An 18,177-nucleotide genomic window follows, 5' to 3' on the forward strand; every position below is an offset into this window, starting at 1 on the left:
GAGAAATAAGATTCTCTGGTCTGATGAGACCAAAATAGAACTTTTTGGCCTTAATTCTAAGCGGTATGTGTGGAGAAAACCAGGCACTGCTCATCACCTGTCCAATACAGTACCAACAGTGAAGCATGGTGGTGGCAGCATCATGCTGTGGGGGTGTTTTTCAGCTGCAGGGACAGGACGACTGGTTGCAATCGAGGGAAAGATGAATGCGGCCAAGTACAGGGATATCCTGGACAAAAACCTTCTCCAGAGTGCTCTGGACCTCAGACTGGGCCGAAGGTTTACCTGCCAACAAGACAATGACCCTAAGCACACAGCTAAAATAACGAAGGAGTGGCTTCACAACAACTCCGTGACTGTTCTTGAATGGCCCAGCCAGAGCCCTGACTTAAACCCAATTGAGCATCTCTGGAGAGACCTAAAAATGGCTGTCCACCAACGTTTACCATCCAACCTGACAGAACTGGAGAGGACCTGCAAGGAGGAATGGCAGAGGATCCCCAAATCCAGGTGTGAAAGACTTGTTGCATCTTTCCCAAAAAGACTCCTGGCTGTATTAGATCAAAAGGGGGCTTCTACTAAATACTGAGCAAAGGGTCTGAATACTTAGGACCATGCGATATTTCAGTTTTTCTTTTTTAATAAATCTGCAACAATGTCAACAATTCTAGGTTTTTTTCTGTCAGTATGGGGTGCTATGTGTACATTCATGAGGAAGAAGAATGAACTTAAATGATTTTAGCAAATGGCTGCAATATAACAAAGAGTGAAAAATTTAAGGGGGTCTGAATATTTTCCGTACCCACTGTATATATAGATAGATAGATAGATATAGATATAAATAGATAGATCTACACTAAATCCACGGAAAGCCCCACCCCCTTCCTAAAATGAATCAAAGAAATGGTGGCATGCCTCGTCTATTAGCAAAGACCCCCCCCAGAAAAACTTTGCTCTGATGCTGTTAGCCAACTTCATGAGCGCCACTTACTGGACAGCATTCCACCATCTAAAGCAGGCCGAAGACGCCAAAATAGATGTCACGTATGCAGCAAAAGGAGAGTTCGAAGAGATACTAAGCTACCATTGTCTCCAGTGTCCCTCCTTATCCGGCCTATGCATTGGAGAATGCTTCTGACGTTATCCTACATCCCTGAAATATTAGTCCATATTTTTAACCATTTCCCTATTTTTATCATCTGTGGTGACCATTCTCCATGCTTCCTCAAATAACCATGCCACTTCCTTCCACCTCAACTGACCCTGGCCTGTTTTTCAACTGTGCCTCTGTTTACCAATTGGACTGCTTCCACATGAACTGACCCTGGCCTGTTTTACCGACTATGCTTCTGCCTACTGCTTGGACTGATCTGCTGCCCTGCTACTGTAGTACACAGGGGTCTCACATATGTTTTTTCCGGATGGAGAAAACAAATTTTCTCTTTTGTTCGTTGATGGACACAGTTCCATATGTTCTTTTACCCTTGGATTATGCTGCTCCCAGGGGGTATACTCCCACTTCCTGCTATTGGACAGTTATTTTTCTGCCTAGTCAGGAGTAAGGACCTAGCTCCCTGCTGGGATCTTTGGTCCTAGCATTTTTTTTTCCTTTTTTAAATGGAACTTTTTTCCTTTTGTTGTTTTTCTTTTTACAATCAAGTCTGCGAGAGCTACAATCAACTGCCCGACTGGGTGAAGCACTGGATATCTTAGATCCTCATGGTCTGGCCAGCAAGTGTGTGCAGACCGCAGTTCCGCGCTAGGACGGGGACTGGCCTTCAAGTGAAGCACCTCGCAAGGACACACACAACCTGGTTGCGGCCTGAGTCACAGCATACCTCTGGCCCGCAGCATCCCCCATTCCAAGATGTGGAGGTGATCTGCCCGGAGTTGTGCCCGCTGGTCCAAGGTGTGTTGAGTAGTGTCCCCCCTCCCCTCTGGGAAATTTCAGGGTCGACGCGGGCCCCTCCCGGGTTGGTGGGGGTGTGGGGGAAGGAGTGCACTGCGGTGGCTCCATTTGATATTTTTATGGGAAAAAATGTCCTTGGGGGGGGGGGTCCCTGGCTAGATCCCCCCTTGCTGGGCTTAAGTATCTGAAGAGTCCCTGGGGGTCCCGGGAGTCGCGCGCCCGCCGCGTGGCGCCGCCATTTTCCCATGGCTGATTGCATGGGAGCTCGGCGGCCATGTTTGTGTGGTCCGGCAACCATGTTTTAGTGGTTTCCCATTTAAATCAATGCAGCAGCCATTTTCTTGTCGCTGAAAGGAGCAGTGCTTGGCGGTGGGCCTCTACTGACAGTAATTCCTTTTTCCTTTCTGGTCAGCGTGCAGCAGGCAGCTTGGCGCTCTCTGTCCCTTCTAAGTCGATGGTGGTGAGTCCTTGGGGCTGTACATACTCCCTCTTCTGCTATAGCAGCACTGCTTGGTGCGATGGGATCTGTGGTGCCATCTGTGCACAGTCGGTCCTCAGGTTACTATGGAGTCTCTAGAGCACGTCACCACCTGACCCACTCTCAGAAGCTGCGGGACCCTTTGGATCTCAGTCTGCCCTGGCGGCCATGACAGCAGTTCTGGAGTCCCTGGTGTCCAAAGTGCATATGGCTCTTAATAAAAAACCTACAAAAAGGGCCCCCCGCCTTCACCTGCATCCTCAGATTCTGAGGCTGATTTGGGCACTGCAGACGTGAGTCACCCCACGGGGTCTGCGCCCACACACTTGGGAGTGCTCTGACAATGAGGATGATTCCTCTTCCACTACATCTGCGCAAGAAAAAGAGCTGGTGGAGGCACTGTTTGTATCAGTGCGGGTAACTTTAAAAATGGAGGACACGGCTAATGCTGTATCGGCTGCGCCGGTACAATATGATACCCGCAGACCATCCAAGGGGACTAAGATGTTCCTCTTTCCTGCCTATTTCGACAAGATTGTCGCTAGTCAGTGGGGTTCCCCCGAAACACATGGTTGGGATACCTAAGCATTTCGCTAGGAGCTATCCTTTTTGAGGAGTCCCTCTTAAAGAAACTGACAGTTCCACCGGTAGATTCTCAGGTTTCCAGGTTAAAGTTATACTGCTACCAGTGGAGGACACTCTGCCTTTTAAACACCCTGTAGACAGGAAGGCGGAGTCTCTGGTCTGCTACCTTTTTACCGTGGCGGGTTCAATTTTGAGGCCAGTGTTTGCCATAACCTTGGTCTCCCAGACCTTGACAGAATGGGCAAAGCTTCTACGCCAGGATTTGGAAGGGGGTCTCTATCCCCCTGAGCTGGTGGATCAGTTGATACAGGGGTTACAGTATATCTGTAATGCCTATCTGGGTGCGGCCCCTTTGGCCTGCAGGATGTCTGTCACAGCGGGGACTCTTCACCGCATGATTTTGCTGAAATGCTGGTCTGCGGAAAAGGTGCTGACAGATCTCCCCTTTTTGGGGGACCGCTTGTTCAAAGTTTCTATGGAAGAGATCATTAAAGGTCGCACGTAGGCAAGAGCACCCTGCTTCCGCAGATTACTAAAAGCAGAGAGCCTCGCCGCAAATCTGGTCCTGTCTTCTCTGCCCACAAGTGGCCCTTTCATCCCGCGGGGTCGCAGGACAAGGGTTCTAAATCTGTACATACTCGGGAGGGTCAAAGAGACCCTGGGTTGGTAAATCAAAAGTGGGCTCCGCTGGCCCCGCAGACAAGTCCTCCTCTGCCTGAAGGGGCGCCCTCACCCGTACAGGGGCGTCTTCGCTTCTTTCCCCACCCGTGGACCTCCTTCGTTCAAGACAAATTGGTACACGAGTTGATCGAGTTTCAGTCCTTGCATCTGGCAAGGTTCTTTCCTTCCAACCTGTGTCTGTCCCTGGATCGGCTACAGAGCCTTCTCAGGTCGGTTAAGGATTTGCTCTCACAAGGAGTCATTATACCAGTTCCAGAGTCTGAACATTTTCAGGGGTTTTATTCAAACCTTTTTACTGTCCCCAGGAAGGAGGGCAAGGGTCTGTCCAATCATGAACCTCGGGAAGGCCCTAAACCACTTTGTGCGGGTTCAGAAATTTAGAATGGAGTCTATTCGCATTGTAGTGGCATCCCTTCGTCAATGGGATTTTCTGGCTTCTATCGATCAAGGATGCTTACCTTCTTATGCCAATATACAGCTGCAAGAAAAAGTATGTGAACCCTTTGGAATGATATGGATTTCTGCACAAATTGGTCATAAAATGTGATCTGATCTAAGTCACAGCAATAGACAATCCCAGTCTGCTTAAACTGATAACACACAAAGAATGGAATGTTGCCATGTTTTTATGGAACACAGAAAGTAAACATTCACGGTGCAGGTGGAAAAAGTATGTGAACCCCTAGAATAATGACATCTCCAAGCGCAAATTGGAGTGAGATATCAGCCAACTGGAGTTCAATCAATGAGATGAGATTGGAAGTGTTGGTTACAGCTGCCCTGCCCTATAAAAAACACACATCAGTTCTGGGTTTGCTTTTCACAAGAAGAATTGCCTGATGTGAATGATGCCTCGCACAAAAGAGCTCCCAGAAGACCTATGATTAAGAATTGTTGACTTGCATAAAGCTGGAAAGGGTTATAAAAGTATCTCCAAAAGCCTTGCTGTTCATCGGTCCACGGTAAGACAAATTGTCTATAGATGGAGAAAGTTCAGCACTGCTGCTACTCTCCCTAGGAGTGGCCGTCCTGTAAAGATGACTGCAAGAGCACAGCGCAGACTGCTCAATGAGGTGAAGAAGAATCCTAGAGTGTCCGCTAAAGACTTACAAAAGTCAATGGCAAATGCTAATGTGACGAGACCAATCTCACCACTGGGCATTGGAGAAGCCTGGTTGCTCGCCTCCTGCAATGGGACTATGGACCCCTCTCATCAGCCCATGCTAAACGTAAACCCCATGGCGATTTGACTGTGTTTGTGGCATCTGAGCGCTGTTTGGATATGTTGAGCGCTCAGATCCAGGCTATCTGGGGATGGGTTGAGTGTGGGGGGGGGGGGGTTCTGTTCAGTAGACTGGGAGTTATGCATTTTTGTGTCTTTTTGTGTTTCTTTAACCATGTGGCTAATGGAGTCTTGCCTCTATCCTGGAAGCTAAACCTTATTCCTGTAAACTGTAAGGCACAGGAAGTGCAAAGAAACATAGAATGTGTCAGCAGATAAGAACCATTTGGCCCATCTAGTCTGCCCAATATATCTGAATCCTATGAATAGTCCCTGGCCCTATCTTATATGAAGGATAGCCTTATGCCTATCCCATGCACTCCTAATATGGTCATTCCAGGAAGTTCAATGTGGAGACGGGCTGTCTAAACAATGTTGCTTTTGGTCTGAGGTGGCTTTCCATTCACCTATTGTCAGGTGTGCTAATGACCTCACCTGTTGTCTGCTAAGGGATGTATTGACACTCAGAGTAATGTGTATTGAGGGCTCGTTAGGGAACCATTGTTCTGGGTCTGACTATTGTGTACATTGATTACCCCCTGGGGCTTCTGTCTCCTTGCACATGGCAGTCCTTCTGGTCAAGCTATCTGACCAATGACTGCTGACTCATTTTCAAGCCCTCATTTGCATGGCTGGAGAGGACCTTATTGGGAACTGCAGGTACTTTACAATTGACCAATTCTGTATAAAAGTATGCTGTGTTCTTCCAATAAATGTTGTTGTTCCTGTTTTAACCTCAACGCGGAGCCTTGTCTCGTTATTGGGGGGATTTATTGTATGCTGTTCCAGTTTGACTGCTAGGAGTGTAAACCCTTCATATGGTTTTTCCTATTCAGCTGTATGTCCAGCATTCATAAGGTTCCAGCTACACTGTTTGCATCATTCCTTGGTTTCCAGTTCGGGAGTTTGGTGTCCTGCAAGTAGCTGTGCCTGTAGCTCTGGAAGGGGAAGATCTCCTAAACGGTTTTAACCCTTTTGTGTCTGGGGTGCCGTTACAGCTAACATCCCTGTTAGCGAATCTACAATACGTAAAACACTATACAAGAATGGATTTCATGGGAGGATACCACAGAGGAAGCCAATGCTGTCCAAAGCACATTTACTGTTTGCACAAGAGCACCTGGATGTTCCACAGCGGTACTGGCAAAATATTCTGTGGACAGATGAAACCAAAGTTGAGTTGTTTGGAAGAAACACACAACACTATGTGTGGTGAAAAAGAGGCACAGCACACCAACATCAAAACCTCATCCCAACTGTGAAGCATGGTGGTGGGGGCATCATGGTTTGGGGTCTCCTTTGCTGCATCAGGGCCTGAACGGATTGCTATCATCGAAGGAAAAATGAATTCCCAAGTTTATCAAGACATTTTGCAGGAGAACTTAAGGCCATCTGTCTACCAGCTGAAGCTCAACAGAAGATGGGTGTTGCAACAGGACAATGACCCAAAGCATAGAAGTAAATCAACAACAGAATGGCTTAAACCGAAGAAAATACGCCTTCTGAAGTGGCCCAGTCAGAGTCCTGACCTCAACCCGATTGAGATGCTGTGGCATGACCTCAAGAAAGTGATTCAGAAAAACCAGACATCCCTTCCCATGGTTACATGGTTCTACTGAGCATGTTTGGTTGTACCCATTTTTTGGTCTTTAGACAGTCAACAAACTGACAGTTTTATTATTATCCTTCTGGTCTCACTTGCCATTATATATGTTTATCTATGACTGGTCACACCTCACACAAAGTCCCAATTTTGCTTTATGCATCAGGGATGGAGACTCTGTTGGTCAGGAGTCTCATATAAAGTCCCAACTCTCCTTTTTTCTTTTACATACATACCTGGATGATCTCCTTCTGCGAGCAGAGTCTCAGTCTGCCCTACAGGACAATTTCGACATCACTCTGCAATAGTTCGGCTGGACACTGAATTTCAAAAATCAGCTCTGACTCCATCCAACAAATTGGACTACCTGGGCCTGACTCTGAATTCAGCCTCCAGCTGGGTGTTTCTTCCAGAAACAAAACTGCTGAAGTTGCAGCATGCGATTTGGCTCCTGTTATCCAACCACTGATCATCTCTCTGCTGGGTTTGATGGTGTCCACCTTCGAGGTGGTTGTTTGCTCAGTTTCATGCCAGACCTCCTTAAAAGAAGATTTTGAATATATGGGACAAGAATCCTCTGTCCCTGGACAATCTGGTCCTGTTGTGCTGGAGTACGAGGGGATCTTTACTGTGGTGGCTCCATTCCCCAGCGCCCGGCAGGAAAAGTTCTTTCTTCCCCTGTACTGGACGGTGGTTTCCATGGATGCTAGCCTGTCCGGGTGGGGGTGGGGGGGGGGTCTTGGGCAGGGAATCGGCCAAGGGAGTTTGGTCTCGGGAGGAGTCCAGTATCCTGCCAATTAGGGCGATCAGGCTTTGCCTGTACCAGTGGACGGATCGTCTGCAGGGGTGTCGGGTAAGGATTTAATTGGATCGTCTGCAGGGGTATCCGGTAAGGATTCAATCGGACACCACCACGACTATGGCATATGTCAATCATCAAGGGGGCAGCAAAAGTGCAGAATTGAGGCAGAAGGAATTCCAGTCATTCTGGTGGCCCCAAACTGGCCTCCACGGCCTTGTTATGCAGGCCTGGTATGACTGGTAGCTGATGCCCCTTGGCGACTTCCTCTCATGGAAGATCTTTTTGTCTCAAGGACCCATCTTCCATCCTGCTTTACGGTCGCTGGCTTTAACGGCTTGGCTATTGAAAGCCAGGTACTGAAGGACAGAGGGTTGTCCGATTCAGTAATTCTTACTCTGTTAAAAGCTAGGAAATCTACTCCTAGGATGATTTATCATCTCGTTTGGAAGGCGTACATTACCTGGTGTGAGTCTCGGGGGGGTTTTCTTCTGTTCCTTTACACAGTGTCATGTCTGCTGAAATTTCTACAAAGCGGTATAGATCAGCATTTGGCCCACCCGAGAGTACTCAAGGAAATCAGTCGGGTTATATCTAGACCGTTGTTCCTAATCTTTGCAGTCAGTATACTGACAGGAACTGTACCAGCTGACTGGAGGAAAGCCAATGTGATACCAATATTCAAAAAAGGGCAGAGAAATATTCTGGGAAACTATAGGCCAGTCAGCCTGACATCAATAGTATGTAAATTATTGGAGGTGATGATAAGGGACTATATCCAAGAATTTGCTGGGGACAACCGTATCATTAGTTGTAATCAGCATGGGTTTACAAAGGGACGTTCATGCCAGACCAATTTTGTTAACATTCTACGAGGAGGTGAGCAACGAACTAGGCAGGGGGAGACCTGTGGATGTGGTGTATCTGGATTTTGTGAAGGCATTCGATACAGTTCCCCATAAACGCTTAATCTACAAGCTAAGGACTGCAGGCATCGACCGCAAGGTTTGTTCTTGAATAGAAAACTGGTTACAGGGACGTGTCCCATAGGTGGTGATAAATAACGTGTACTCAGACTTGTCTGGAGTGATAAGTGGGGTACCCCAAGGCTCTGTTCTAGGACCAATTCTTTTCAATTTATTTTTTAAATAATAGAGGACGGGATTAATAGTTCAATTTCCGTTTTCGCAGATGACACAAAAATAGGCAGAGCAATAATTTCACATCACAATGTATAAATATTACAGAATGACCTGAACAAAATAACAAAGTGGGCAACAACATGGCAAATGAGGGTTAATGTGGAGAAATGTAAGGTAATGTACTTGGGGGCTAAAAACATAAACACAAACTACTCACTAGGGGGGGAACCTCTGGGAGAATCAAGGATGGAGAAAGATCTGGAGGTCCTAGTGGAAGATAGGCTAAGCAACAGCATGCAATGTCAAGCTGCAGCTGCCAAAGCCGGCAGAATATTAGCATGCATAAAGAAGAGGATTTATTCCAGAGATAAAACTATAATCCTGCCACTTTATAAAACTCTGGTCCGGCCACATCTGGAGTATTCTGTCCAGTTCTGGTCACCAGTCCTCAGAAGGGATGTGCTGGAACTGGAGAGAGTCCAAAGAAGGGCAACGAAACGAATTAGGGGATTGGAAGACCTTAAGTACAAGGAGCGATTAGACACGCTTAACTTATTCTCCCTGGAGAAAAGACGCCTGAAAGGGGAGATGATAGCGATTTTCAAATACCTCAATGGCGATCCAAGCATAGGAAATAAACTATTTAGTCTAAGAGAATGTAAGAGGACATGTGGCCACACAATGAGATTAGAGGAGAAGCTGTTTAACCTCAAGCTACGTAGGGGGTTTTTCACTGTCAGGGCGGTAAGAATGTGGAACTCTCTTCCACAATTGGTGGTATCAGCAGGGAATATCAATACTTTTAAAAGACTATTGGACGTGCATCTCAAAGAACACAACATTCAGGGATATGGGAAATGAATATCGTCACTGAAACACACACACACCTACACAGGTTGAACTGGATGGACTGTTGTCTTTATTCAACCCTAACTACTATGTAACGGTCAGATTTCAGCTTTACCATTTTTTTTTCCAATGCCCGTTAGCCACAAATTCCTTGGTTCACACCTTCATGCAGGGGGTTCGCCATCTGGCTCCTCCGGTAAGGTCCCTGGTGCCTCCGTGGGATCTTAATTTGGTACCGTTAGCTCTTCAAAAACCGCCTTTTAAAAAAAATTTGTGAACTTTCTTTGCTTACTCTGTCACAGGGGGTGGCTTTCTTGGTAGCTTATTACTTCTGCACGCAGGGTCTCAGAGCTGGCTGCGTTGTCCTGTCAGTCACCTTACCTGGTGGTTCACAGGGACAAAGTGGTACTAGGTACCTGTCAGTCGTTCCTTCCTAAGATTTTCTCGGGGTTCCACTTAAATAAAGACATTATGTTGCCTTCATTATGTCCTAAGTCGAAATTTCCTTGCATTCCCTGGTTGTGGTTTGGGCCATCAGGGAGTACTTGGTGATGACTGAATCGATTCGCAAATCGGATTCCTTGTTTGTTCTAACGGATGGTTCTTTTAAGGGGCAGGCTGCAACTGCTACAACCATTTCCAGATGTATCAGGCAGATGGTGATGCTTGCCTATTCTAGCAAGGGTCATGTTCCTCTTTTCCTTGTTAAGACACATTCTACCAGGGTGCTTAGTGCCTCCTGGGCCTTCCGTCATCAGGCGTCGTGGCCCAGGTTTGCAAGGCGGCCACCTGGTCGTCTGTACTCACATTCACAAAGTTTTACAAGGTGGATGTACTAGCCTCTGCGGATGCTGCGTTTGGCCGCAAAGTTTTTAAGGCTGCTGTTGCAGAGGGTCTATCCTCTTGAGGGTGTTCTTTTTTTCCTGGTAGGTGAGCTCCAGTTGTTCCTGGTTTAGCTCCTGGTTTACCTGGTTGGCTAAGTTTAGCCCTTTTGGGAAATATGTTTATTGCTGTGTTTTTCCCACCCCTCATGTTGACACTGCTTTGGGACGCCTCAAGGATCAAAGACGATATAGAGCTGTATCTGTCAATGAACGAAAGAACTGTATTTTTGTCTTTCCGTAAAATCATTTTCTCTGATGTTAATTGACAGACACAGCACCCACCCCTCTGTTGAGTTGAGTTATGTATTCTTCTGATACTCCTTGTTACAAAACTAAATTTCTATAGCAGGAAGTGGGCGTATACCCCCTGGGACTGCCCTATAGGCGTAGTCAATTCTTTTCCGCCTAGTGTCCTACTTCTAAGGAGAGCAGCATAACCCAAGGGTCAACAAAGATATGGAGCTGTGTCCGTCAATGAACATCCGAGAAAAGGATATTATGGTAGGACAAAAATCCAGTTTTTGGGTTTTCTCTGGGTTTTGTCTTTTCCGGATTAGGGTCTGGAGTCCAGGGGCTTCTTCAAAGAGATTTGGGTGGGAGAAGCCTCTACCCCTGTGCCCAGGTCTTACCTGACCTAGGCCCCCAGCCTGCTGTTGACTTACTGCCATCATGCCTCTGCCTGCCGCATGAACTGACCACACCTCTGGCTGCTACCTGTACTATGGAAATATTTAGCTGTAGCAGGAGGCAGTATGTTTATGAAAGGCTGGAGAGAGGTAAAATGGGTATCTGCAGGTAAGAGTGTGCCAGGACCAATATTTTGGCTCTGCTGACCATGTCTCTACCTGGACAATTCTTTTGGACAAGTGCTTTGGCTATGCTGACAATATATCTGTACTGACTATAGACAATATTCCTGCCTGCTACTTGGATAATTATTTTTGTTGTCGCTAAGCACATCCCTGCCTGCTGCCTGGACCAATGCTCTCCTTTGTGGACAACTGCACTACTAAAACTACAGGTAATATTTTTTTTTTTTTACCCTTTCCTCAATAGACTTTATTGTAGTGAACACGTCTATTTAAAATAGACGTGTTAGAAATATTGTGTAAATGGACAACTTTGTTAAAAACAAAAATGTGTTTTCATTTTCTTTCTACACTTCCCAAAAACTTGTGGGAAAAAAGACTCATTATGAATCGTAGAATATACGTTGGGGCGTTTTCATTGTCCTGGTGCTCCAGGGTCTTCTAAAGTGTGATAGCTCGTCATGACATTAGATGTGTAATTTATGCTCCTAGAACACCTGAAGGTGCTACTTGAATGTTGGCCAGGTTGTGTAAAGGTCTGGCACATGTGGAATCACCATACTCAGGAGTAGAAGAATGTATTTTGGGGTGCAATTTTTGCTATGTACATGCTATGTGTTAGAAATATTGCATAAATGGACGACTTTGTGTGAAAAAAAAAAAAATAGCGTTTTTATTTTCTTTCCACATTTTCCAAAAACCTGCAGAAAAAAATGACACATTTAAAAGTCTCATTATGCCTAGTAGAATATGCGTTCGGGTGTTTTGCTTTCCAAAATAGGGTCATTTTGTGGGTGTTTCCATAGTCCTAGTGCTCCAGGGCCTTCAAAGTATTATAAGTAGTTTTGACACTAGATGCGTAATTTATGTCCCTAGAACACCTGACGGTGCTCCCTGCATGTTGGGCCTCTGTATGTGGCTAGGCTGGGAAAAAGTCTCACACGTGTGCATAAGCCACGTGAGAGAATTAACCTGTTTAGTAAAAAAAAACAAATCTTCATTTTGCAAAGAATTGTTGGAAAAAATTACAACTTCAAAAAACTCACCATGCCTCTTACTAAATACCTTGGAATGTCTACTTTCAAAAAAGGGGTCAGTTAGTGTCTTAAGAAATGAGATGGTCTGTCAATACATCAGGTGTGATCAATTTTCAGTGATTGACACCATAGCTTGTAGATTCTATAACGTTCACAAAGACCAAATAATTTATACTAATTTGGGTTATTTTTACCAAATATATGTAGCAGTATAAATTTTGGCCAAAATGTATCAATAAAAATTACTAATTTGCAAAATTTTCAAACAGACACAAAGAAAAATGCATTTTCTCGATCGTTCATTGACAGACGCAGCTCCATATTCTTTTTAACCATTGGGTTATGCTGCCCCCTATAGGAGTAGGACACTGGGCCATAAAAGTCTTTACCACGCCTATGGGGCAGTCCCTGGGGGTATACACCCACTCACTCTGCTATAGGCATTCCGTCTTTTTCTGCCTAGTTCAGGAATAGGACCTAGTTCCCTGCTTCCCTGATTTCGGTCCCAGCATGTTTTCTATGTAAAAAGGAAACCTTCTGTCTAACACCTCGCTGGGACGCACACGACCTGGTTTGGCTTGAGTCGCAGCGTACCCCTTGGTTGGAGAGGCGGTCTGTCTGGAGTGGCACCCACCTGCATATCGTTGGTATGGTGAGTAGTGTCCCTCCCATATCTCGGTACGGACGTGGGCCCCTCCCTGGGACGGTTGGACCCTCGCATTATCCCCCATCCCCCATGTCCCCCCCTTGTATGTGGGGTTCCTAGGGAACTTCCCCCATCGACCATCCAAGGCTCCCCCCTCAGATCATCTTCCCCACTATTTCATAAGAGATTCCTACCTTAGTCGGGTACGGTGCAGGTGCTGTAGGAGGCGATGGGGGGATGCGCCGATGCCGCTGATCGTGCGATCTGCTGGGGGGAAGTTAATCCTGGTGGGGGTCCCTGCCAGGGCCCCCCTATGCCTGATGATCGCTGGATTCCTCGGGGGATTCTGTAGACCGCATGGCGTGCCGTGGACGCTGCCATTTTCCAGTAGATAAGCAGTATTAAGCTCGGCAGCCATCTCTTAGTAGTTGACCATTGAAATGCATCGGGCGGCCATTTTCTCGTAGTCTGAGAACAATGTATAGCAGGTCTAACTCTAGTGCTGAACCAGTTACTTCCTCTTCCTGTGAAGATTTTTTTTTTCTGCACATTTCATGCCGGCTCTGCTTTCCCTGATATCGGGTGGTGGTGAGTGGATTTGAGTCCCTGTAGGTCGCTCTCCCACTCTGCTATATTGCAGTTTAGTGTGCTGGGACTTTTAGTACTTCTGGTGCATCTGTGTGGGGCTGTTTTTCTGCAGTATTCTTAAAGTGGCACTGTGCTGTCCCCGGGATAACATGCAGTCCCAGGAGCAAGTTCCACCTTTTGATCCCCTCCTTGGAGTTGGGGACCTCCCAGGTCTCAACCCTTGTCTGCCTTAACAGCCGTTTTGGAAACCCTGGTGTCAAAAGTTGATTTGGTTCTTAAAAAGAGGACTAGTAAAAAACGTCCACTGCCTCATCTGTATCCTCAGATTCTGAGGTTGATATGGCCTCCACGGAAGCGAGTCACCCTGAGGGATCTGCGTCATCACACTGATGGTGAGCATGAACTATCCTCATCTGCAGCCGCGTGGGAAAACGCGCTGGTGGAGGCACTTATAGTGTCAGTGTGGGAAACTCTGATGATTCTACAGCATCAGGGACGCAGGTGTCCTTTGGCACGCGCAAATATCAGAAGTCGGGCAAGGTTTTCCTTTGTCCTTAACTTTTTGACAAAATTGTCACTGAACAGTGATAAACACATTAGTGGTTCCGAAGCACTTTAAGAGGTGCTACCCCTTTGCAGACGCTGTAGTGAATAAATGGACCGTTTCACCGAAGGTGGACCATCCGGTCTTCAGACTGAACAAATCTACTGTGGTCCCGGTGGAGGAGTCTCCAGTCTTTAAAGACCCTGTTAATAGAAGGATGGAGACCCTGTCCCGCCACTTGCATGTGTTAGCGGGTTCAATACTTAGACCGGTCTTTGCTATCACTCTTGTGTCCCAGACCATAACAGAATGGGCAAAGTTACTAAAAGGTAATTTGGAAGCAGAACCGCTTCCCCCGGGCCTTGCAGAGCTAACGGACCAAATGGGGAAAATTGACAGGCGGATTACTTGAGTCTTTTCATGGAGGTTTTAAGGGATTGCCCTTGAGTGTTCAGCTGCATATCTTTATATTGTGTAGAGTAAAGTTCAGCGCTGAATATTGTTCTATTCATATAAAGATTACTTGAGTCGTCGGGTATTGGATCAGGGGGAATGGTCCCTTCACCCAGAGGTGTTTCACCTGCTCTGTGTCCGGCAGGGGACACCTGATGTGGACCTGTTAGCCTCTCAGCTCAACAAGAAGGTACAGAGGTTTGTGGCCAGGTCTCGGGATCCTCTGGCCGACGCCACAGACGCACTGGTGGCTCCTTGGGGTCAGTATCGGCTTATCTATGCGTTTCCTTCACTAAAACTTCTGCCGAGGCTTCTGCGCAAAATAGAGCTAGAAGGGTTTCCAGTCATTCTGGTGGCTCCAGACTGGCCTCGCCGGTCTTGGTACGCCGATCTGGTAAGGTTGATCGCCAATGTTCCTTGGAGACTTCCTCTCAGGGAAGATCTGCTGTCTCAAGGGCCGATCTTCCATCCTGCTTTACAGTTGCTGGCTCTAACGGCGTGGCTGTTGAAAGCCAGGTATTGAAGGATAGGGGTATTTCTGACTCAGTGACTCCTACACTGTTGAAGGCTAGGAAATCTACCTCTAGGAAGATTTATCATCGTACATGGAAAATGTATATTGCATGGTGTGAATCGATTAAGGTGCATCCACACTCATTTTCAGTGACTAGGATATTGGCCTTCCTCCAGGGATGGATTGAGCAGCGGTTGCCTTGGGTACTATTAAGGGCCAGGTGTCGGCCTTGGTGGTGTTTTTTCAACGTCCTTTAGCTACGCATTCTTTGATTGGCACCTTTATCCAAGTAGTTCGCCATATGGCTCCTCCAATATGGTCCCCGTTACCTCCATGGGATCTTAACCTAGTACTTCAGAAACCTCCCTTTGAAAACATTAGGGAGATTCCTCTGCTTACACTGTCACAGAAGGTAGCCTTTTTATTACCTCTGCGCGCTGGGTGTCTGGATTGGTGGCGCTGTCTTGCCGTATCCTATCTGGTGGTCCACAGAGATAAAGTGGTACTTCGACCAAATCAGTCTTTTCTTCCTAAGGTGGTCTCTGATATCCATTTTTAAAAGAAGACATTGTGCTGCCTTCACTTTGTCCTAAGCCCAAGCATCCTAAAGAAATTGCTTTGCATTCTTTGGATGTGTTTCGGGCAATTAGGGTTTACCTGGCGTCTACTGAGTCTTTTAGGAAATCAAACTCTCTTTTGGTCCTTACGGAAGGACCTCGGAAGGGATTGGCTGCGTCTGCTGCGGCCATATCCAGATGGATCAGGCCACAGGCTTATTCACTTAAGGGTCAGGTTCTACCTTTCCCTATGAAGGCAAATTTTACGTTCCTTTCTGCATTGTTTTCCCACCCCTCATGTTAATACTGCTTTGGGATATCCCAATGGTTAAGAAGAATATGGAGCTGCATCTGTCAATGAACGATAAAGAAAACTGGATTTTTGACTTACCGTAAAATGCTTTTCTCTGAAGTTCATTGACATACGCAGCACCGGCCCCTCTATATATGAGTTGGGTTGGGGTTTTTTTCTTCTGACACTGCTTACTACAAAACTGAATGCCTATAGCAGAGTGAGTGGGTGGGTGTATACTAGAGCTGCACGATTCTGGCCAAAATGAGAATCACGATTTTTTAGCTTGGAATAAAGATCACGATTCTCTGTGTAACAAAAAAAAATTGGGATAACTTTACTGTTACGTTTTTTTTTATTCATTAAAGTCTATTAATTGCGTTTGAAAGACTGCTGCGCAAATACAGTGTGACATAAAATATTACAACAATCGCCATTTTATTCTGTAGGGTCTCTGCTAAAAAAAATATATAAAATGTTTGGGGGTTCTAAGTACTTTTCTAGCAAAAAAAACTGATTTTAACTTGCAAGCAACAAATGTCAGAAAAAGATCCAGTCTTTAAGAGGTTAAACTTCCTTTCTCCCTGGCAGAGGGAAGGAGAAGATACAATGTAATCATTTTTGTTTATAGTTACTGGGAGACTTTGCTGATAGGCGTTTGCCGGGAGGCTTTTTTTTTCCACAGCTGTTCTCTCTGCTATGCAGCTATGCAAAGAATCAAGCATATTTCAGGGTTAGATCGTCAGGCGGGGTGAATCGAGATCGCAATTTTCATACGATTAATCGTGCAGCTCTAGTGTATACCCCCAGGGACTGCCCCATAGGTGTGGTAAAGACTTTTCCTGCCTAGTGTCCTACTCCTGTAGAGGGCAGCATAACCCAATGATTAAGAAGAATATGAAGCTGCGTCTGTCAATGAACTTCAGAGAAAAGGATTTTACGGTAAGTCAAAAATCCATTTTTTTACAACATTTTCTGTCTTTTTTTATTCATAGCACAAAAAAATAAACCCAGTAGTGATTAAATACCACCAAAAGCAAGCTCTATTTGTGTGAAAAAAGGACAAATTTAATATGGGTACAGTGTTGCATGACTGCGCAATTTGTCATTCAAAGTGTGAGAGCACTGAAAGCTGAAAAGTGGCCTGACCAGGTAGGGGGTGAAAATGCCCAGTAGGCAAGTGATTAAATTAAAGTTTTTAGTTTAGTTGGGCTTAAATAATATAGAAAAAGGGTATGTACAACTGAGAAAGTAAAGAATTCACAGCAAATATTTTGCATATTAAAAAATGAACTTGGACTTTTTACAATACAGTAGCACGCAAAAGTGATTTTCCATTAATCACCCGGATTACTACACAAGTTGAGATCAACATATAGATGCATAAAAGAAAAAATAATCAATGTTCCATAAAATAATAAATACCTAAGATACTTAATCCCCTTCCCGACCTCAATTGGTGTTTCACTGTTTCTCCAGCATGAATAGGTTATTCCATGTCCTCCCTTTGGAAGCACGAGCTGCAACTTCACATAGCTGGTGACTCTCAATCCAGGTTTTCACTGATCACACCAGTCCCCACGGATGATTGGTAACCAATCAGACAAGATTCCAATCATATGTTCACTATATCGGCTCTTACATATTGATCACCTGCAGCCCTGGGGGCTTTTTGACAAAATAAGCCTGAAGATGAACATCTATCTTTAGGCTGCAGTGGGACTAGCACTGCAATCTATTTAGTACACTAATTATCAGATCCCAAAATATGTTTGGTTAAATGTTAAAAAGAAAAAAAAAAAAAAAATTGTATGCATTTGTCACCCTATCATTAAAATCTGCAGGGTAAATCTTTGCTTCCCATGTAATTTTTCTTTGTAGATACCTATGAATGGTATGGCCCAAACTGGGAAGGATTGTTACCACGTTATGAACATGCCAGCTTTATCTCAACTGGAAATCCGGGGAGCATTTGGGTGTTTGGAGGAGCAACACAGGCAGAAAATCAAAATAGTGTACAAGTATTAAACCCAGGTATGTGTGCTTTTTATTAACACTTTGTATGAAAAAGTATTCTTTTTTCTTTTTGATCAAAAGATACTAGAATGTCTGGGTTATACTGTTGCCTGCATGAGAAATGGATACTAACAACAAAAAAGGCCATGGTTCAGCAGAGGGCAACACTTCCCACAACTACCATGCCTAAGTGTTGTGGAAATTAATGGAGTTTGGCGCATAGAAACACGCTTGGTGCGCCAAGTCCCATTAATTCCTTGTGCTGAAGGTACAATTTACAGCTCTTTTGTATAAAGAAATCCTAGCGCGCTCGGCGACAAAGAAACAGGCAAAAAGCTGTGTCACAATCTATGTCAACAGAATCAGTCCTGCTCCAACACAGGGCTCTTGTTTGTTTATAGTCAGAAAACAATGGTTAAAGAGGAAGTAAACTCCCCTGAACAACTTTACAGCATGCAAACCATTTTACAATAACTTGCATGTATGTGGCTTTAAAAAAAATACAAACT

The 18,177-nt window shown here is 45.4% G+C and overlaps 1 protein-coding gene across 2 annotated transcripts in view; it reads left to right on the forward strand.

The window, feature by feature from the left end:
- The window catches only part of RABEPK (Rab9 effector protein with kelch motifs), a 222,849-nt gene that overhangs the window by 61,008 nt on the left and 143,664 nt on the right, over nt 1–18,177 (forward strand). For both annotated transcript variants that reach the window (XM_082264338.1, XM_082264339.1), the window contains exon 4: nt 17,534–17,686. In XM_082264338.1, coding sequence (XP_082120464.1) covers nt 17,534–17,686 — 153 coding nt within the window. The remainder of the gene's footprint in view (nt 1–17,533; nt 17,687–18,177) is intronic.

This window comes from Pelophylax lessonae (genome assembly GCF_965119305.1).
Source record: "Pelophylax lessonae genome assembly, chromosome: 7".
Taxonomy (NCBI): Eukaryota; Metazoa; Chordata; class Amphibia; order Anura; family Ranidae; genus Pelophylax; species Pelophylax lessonae.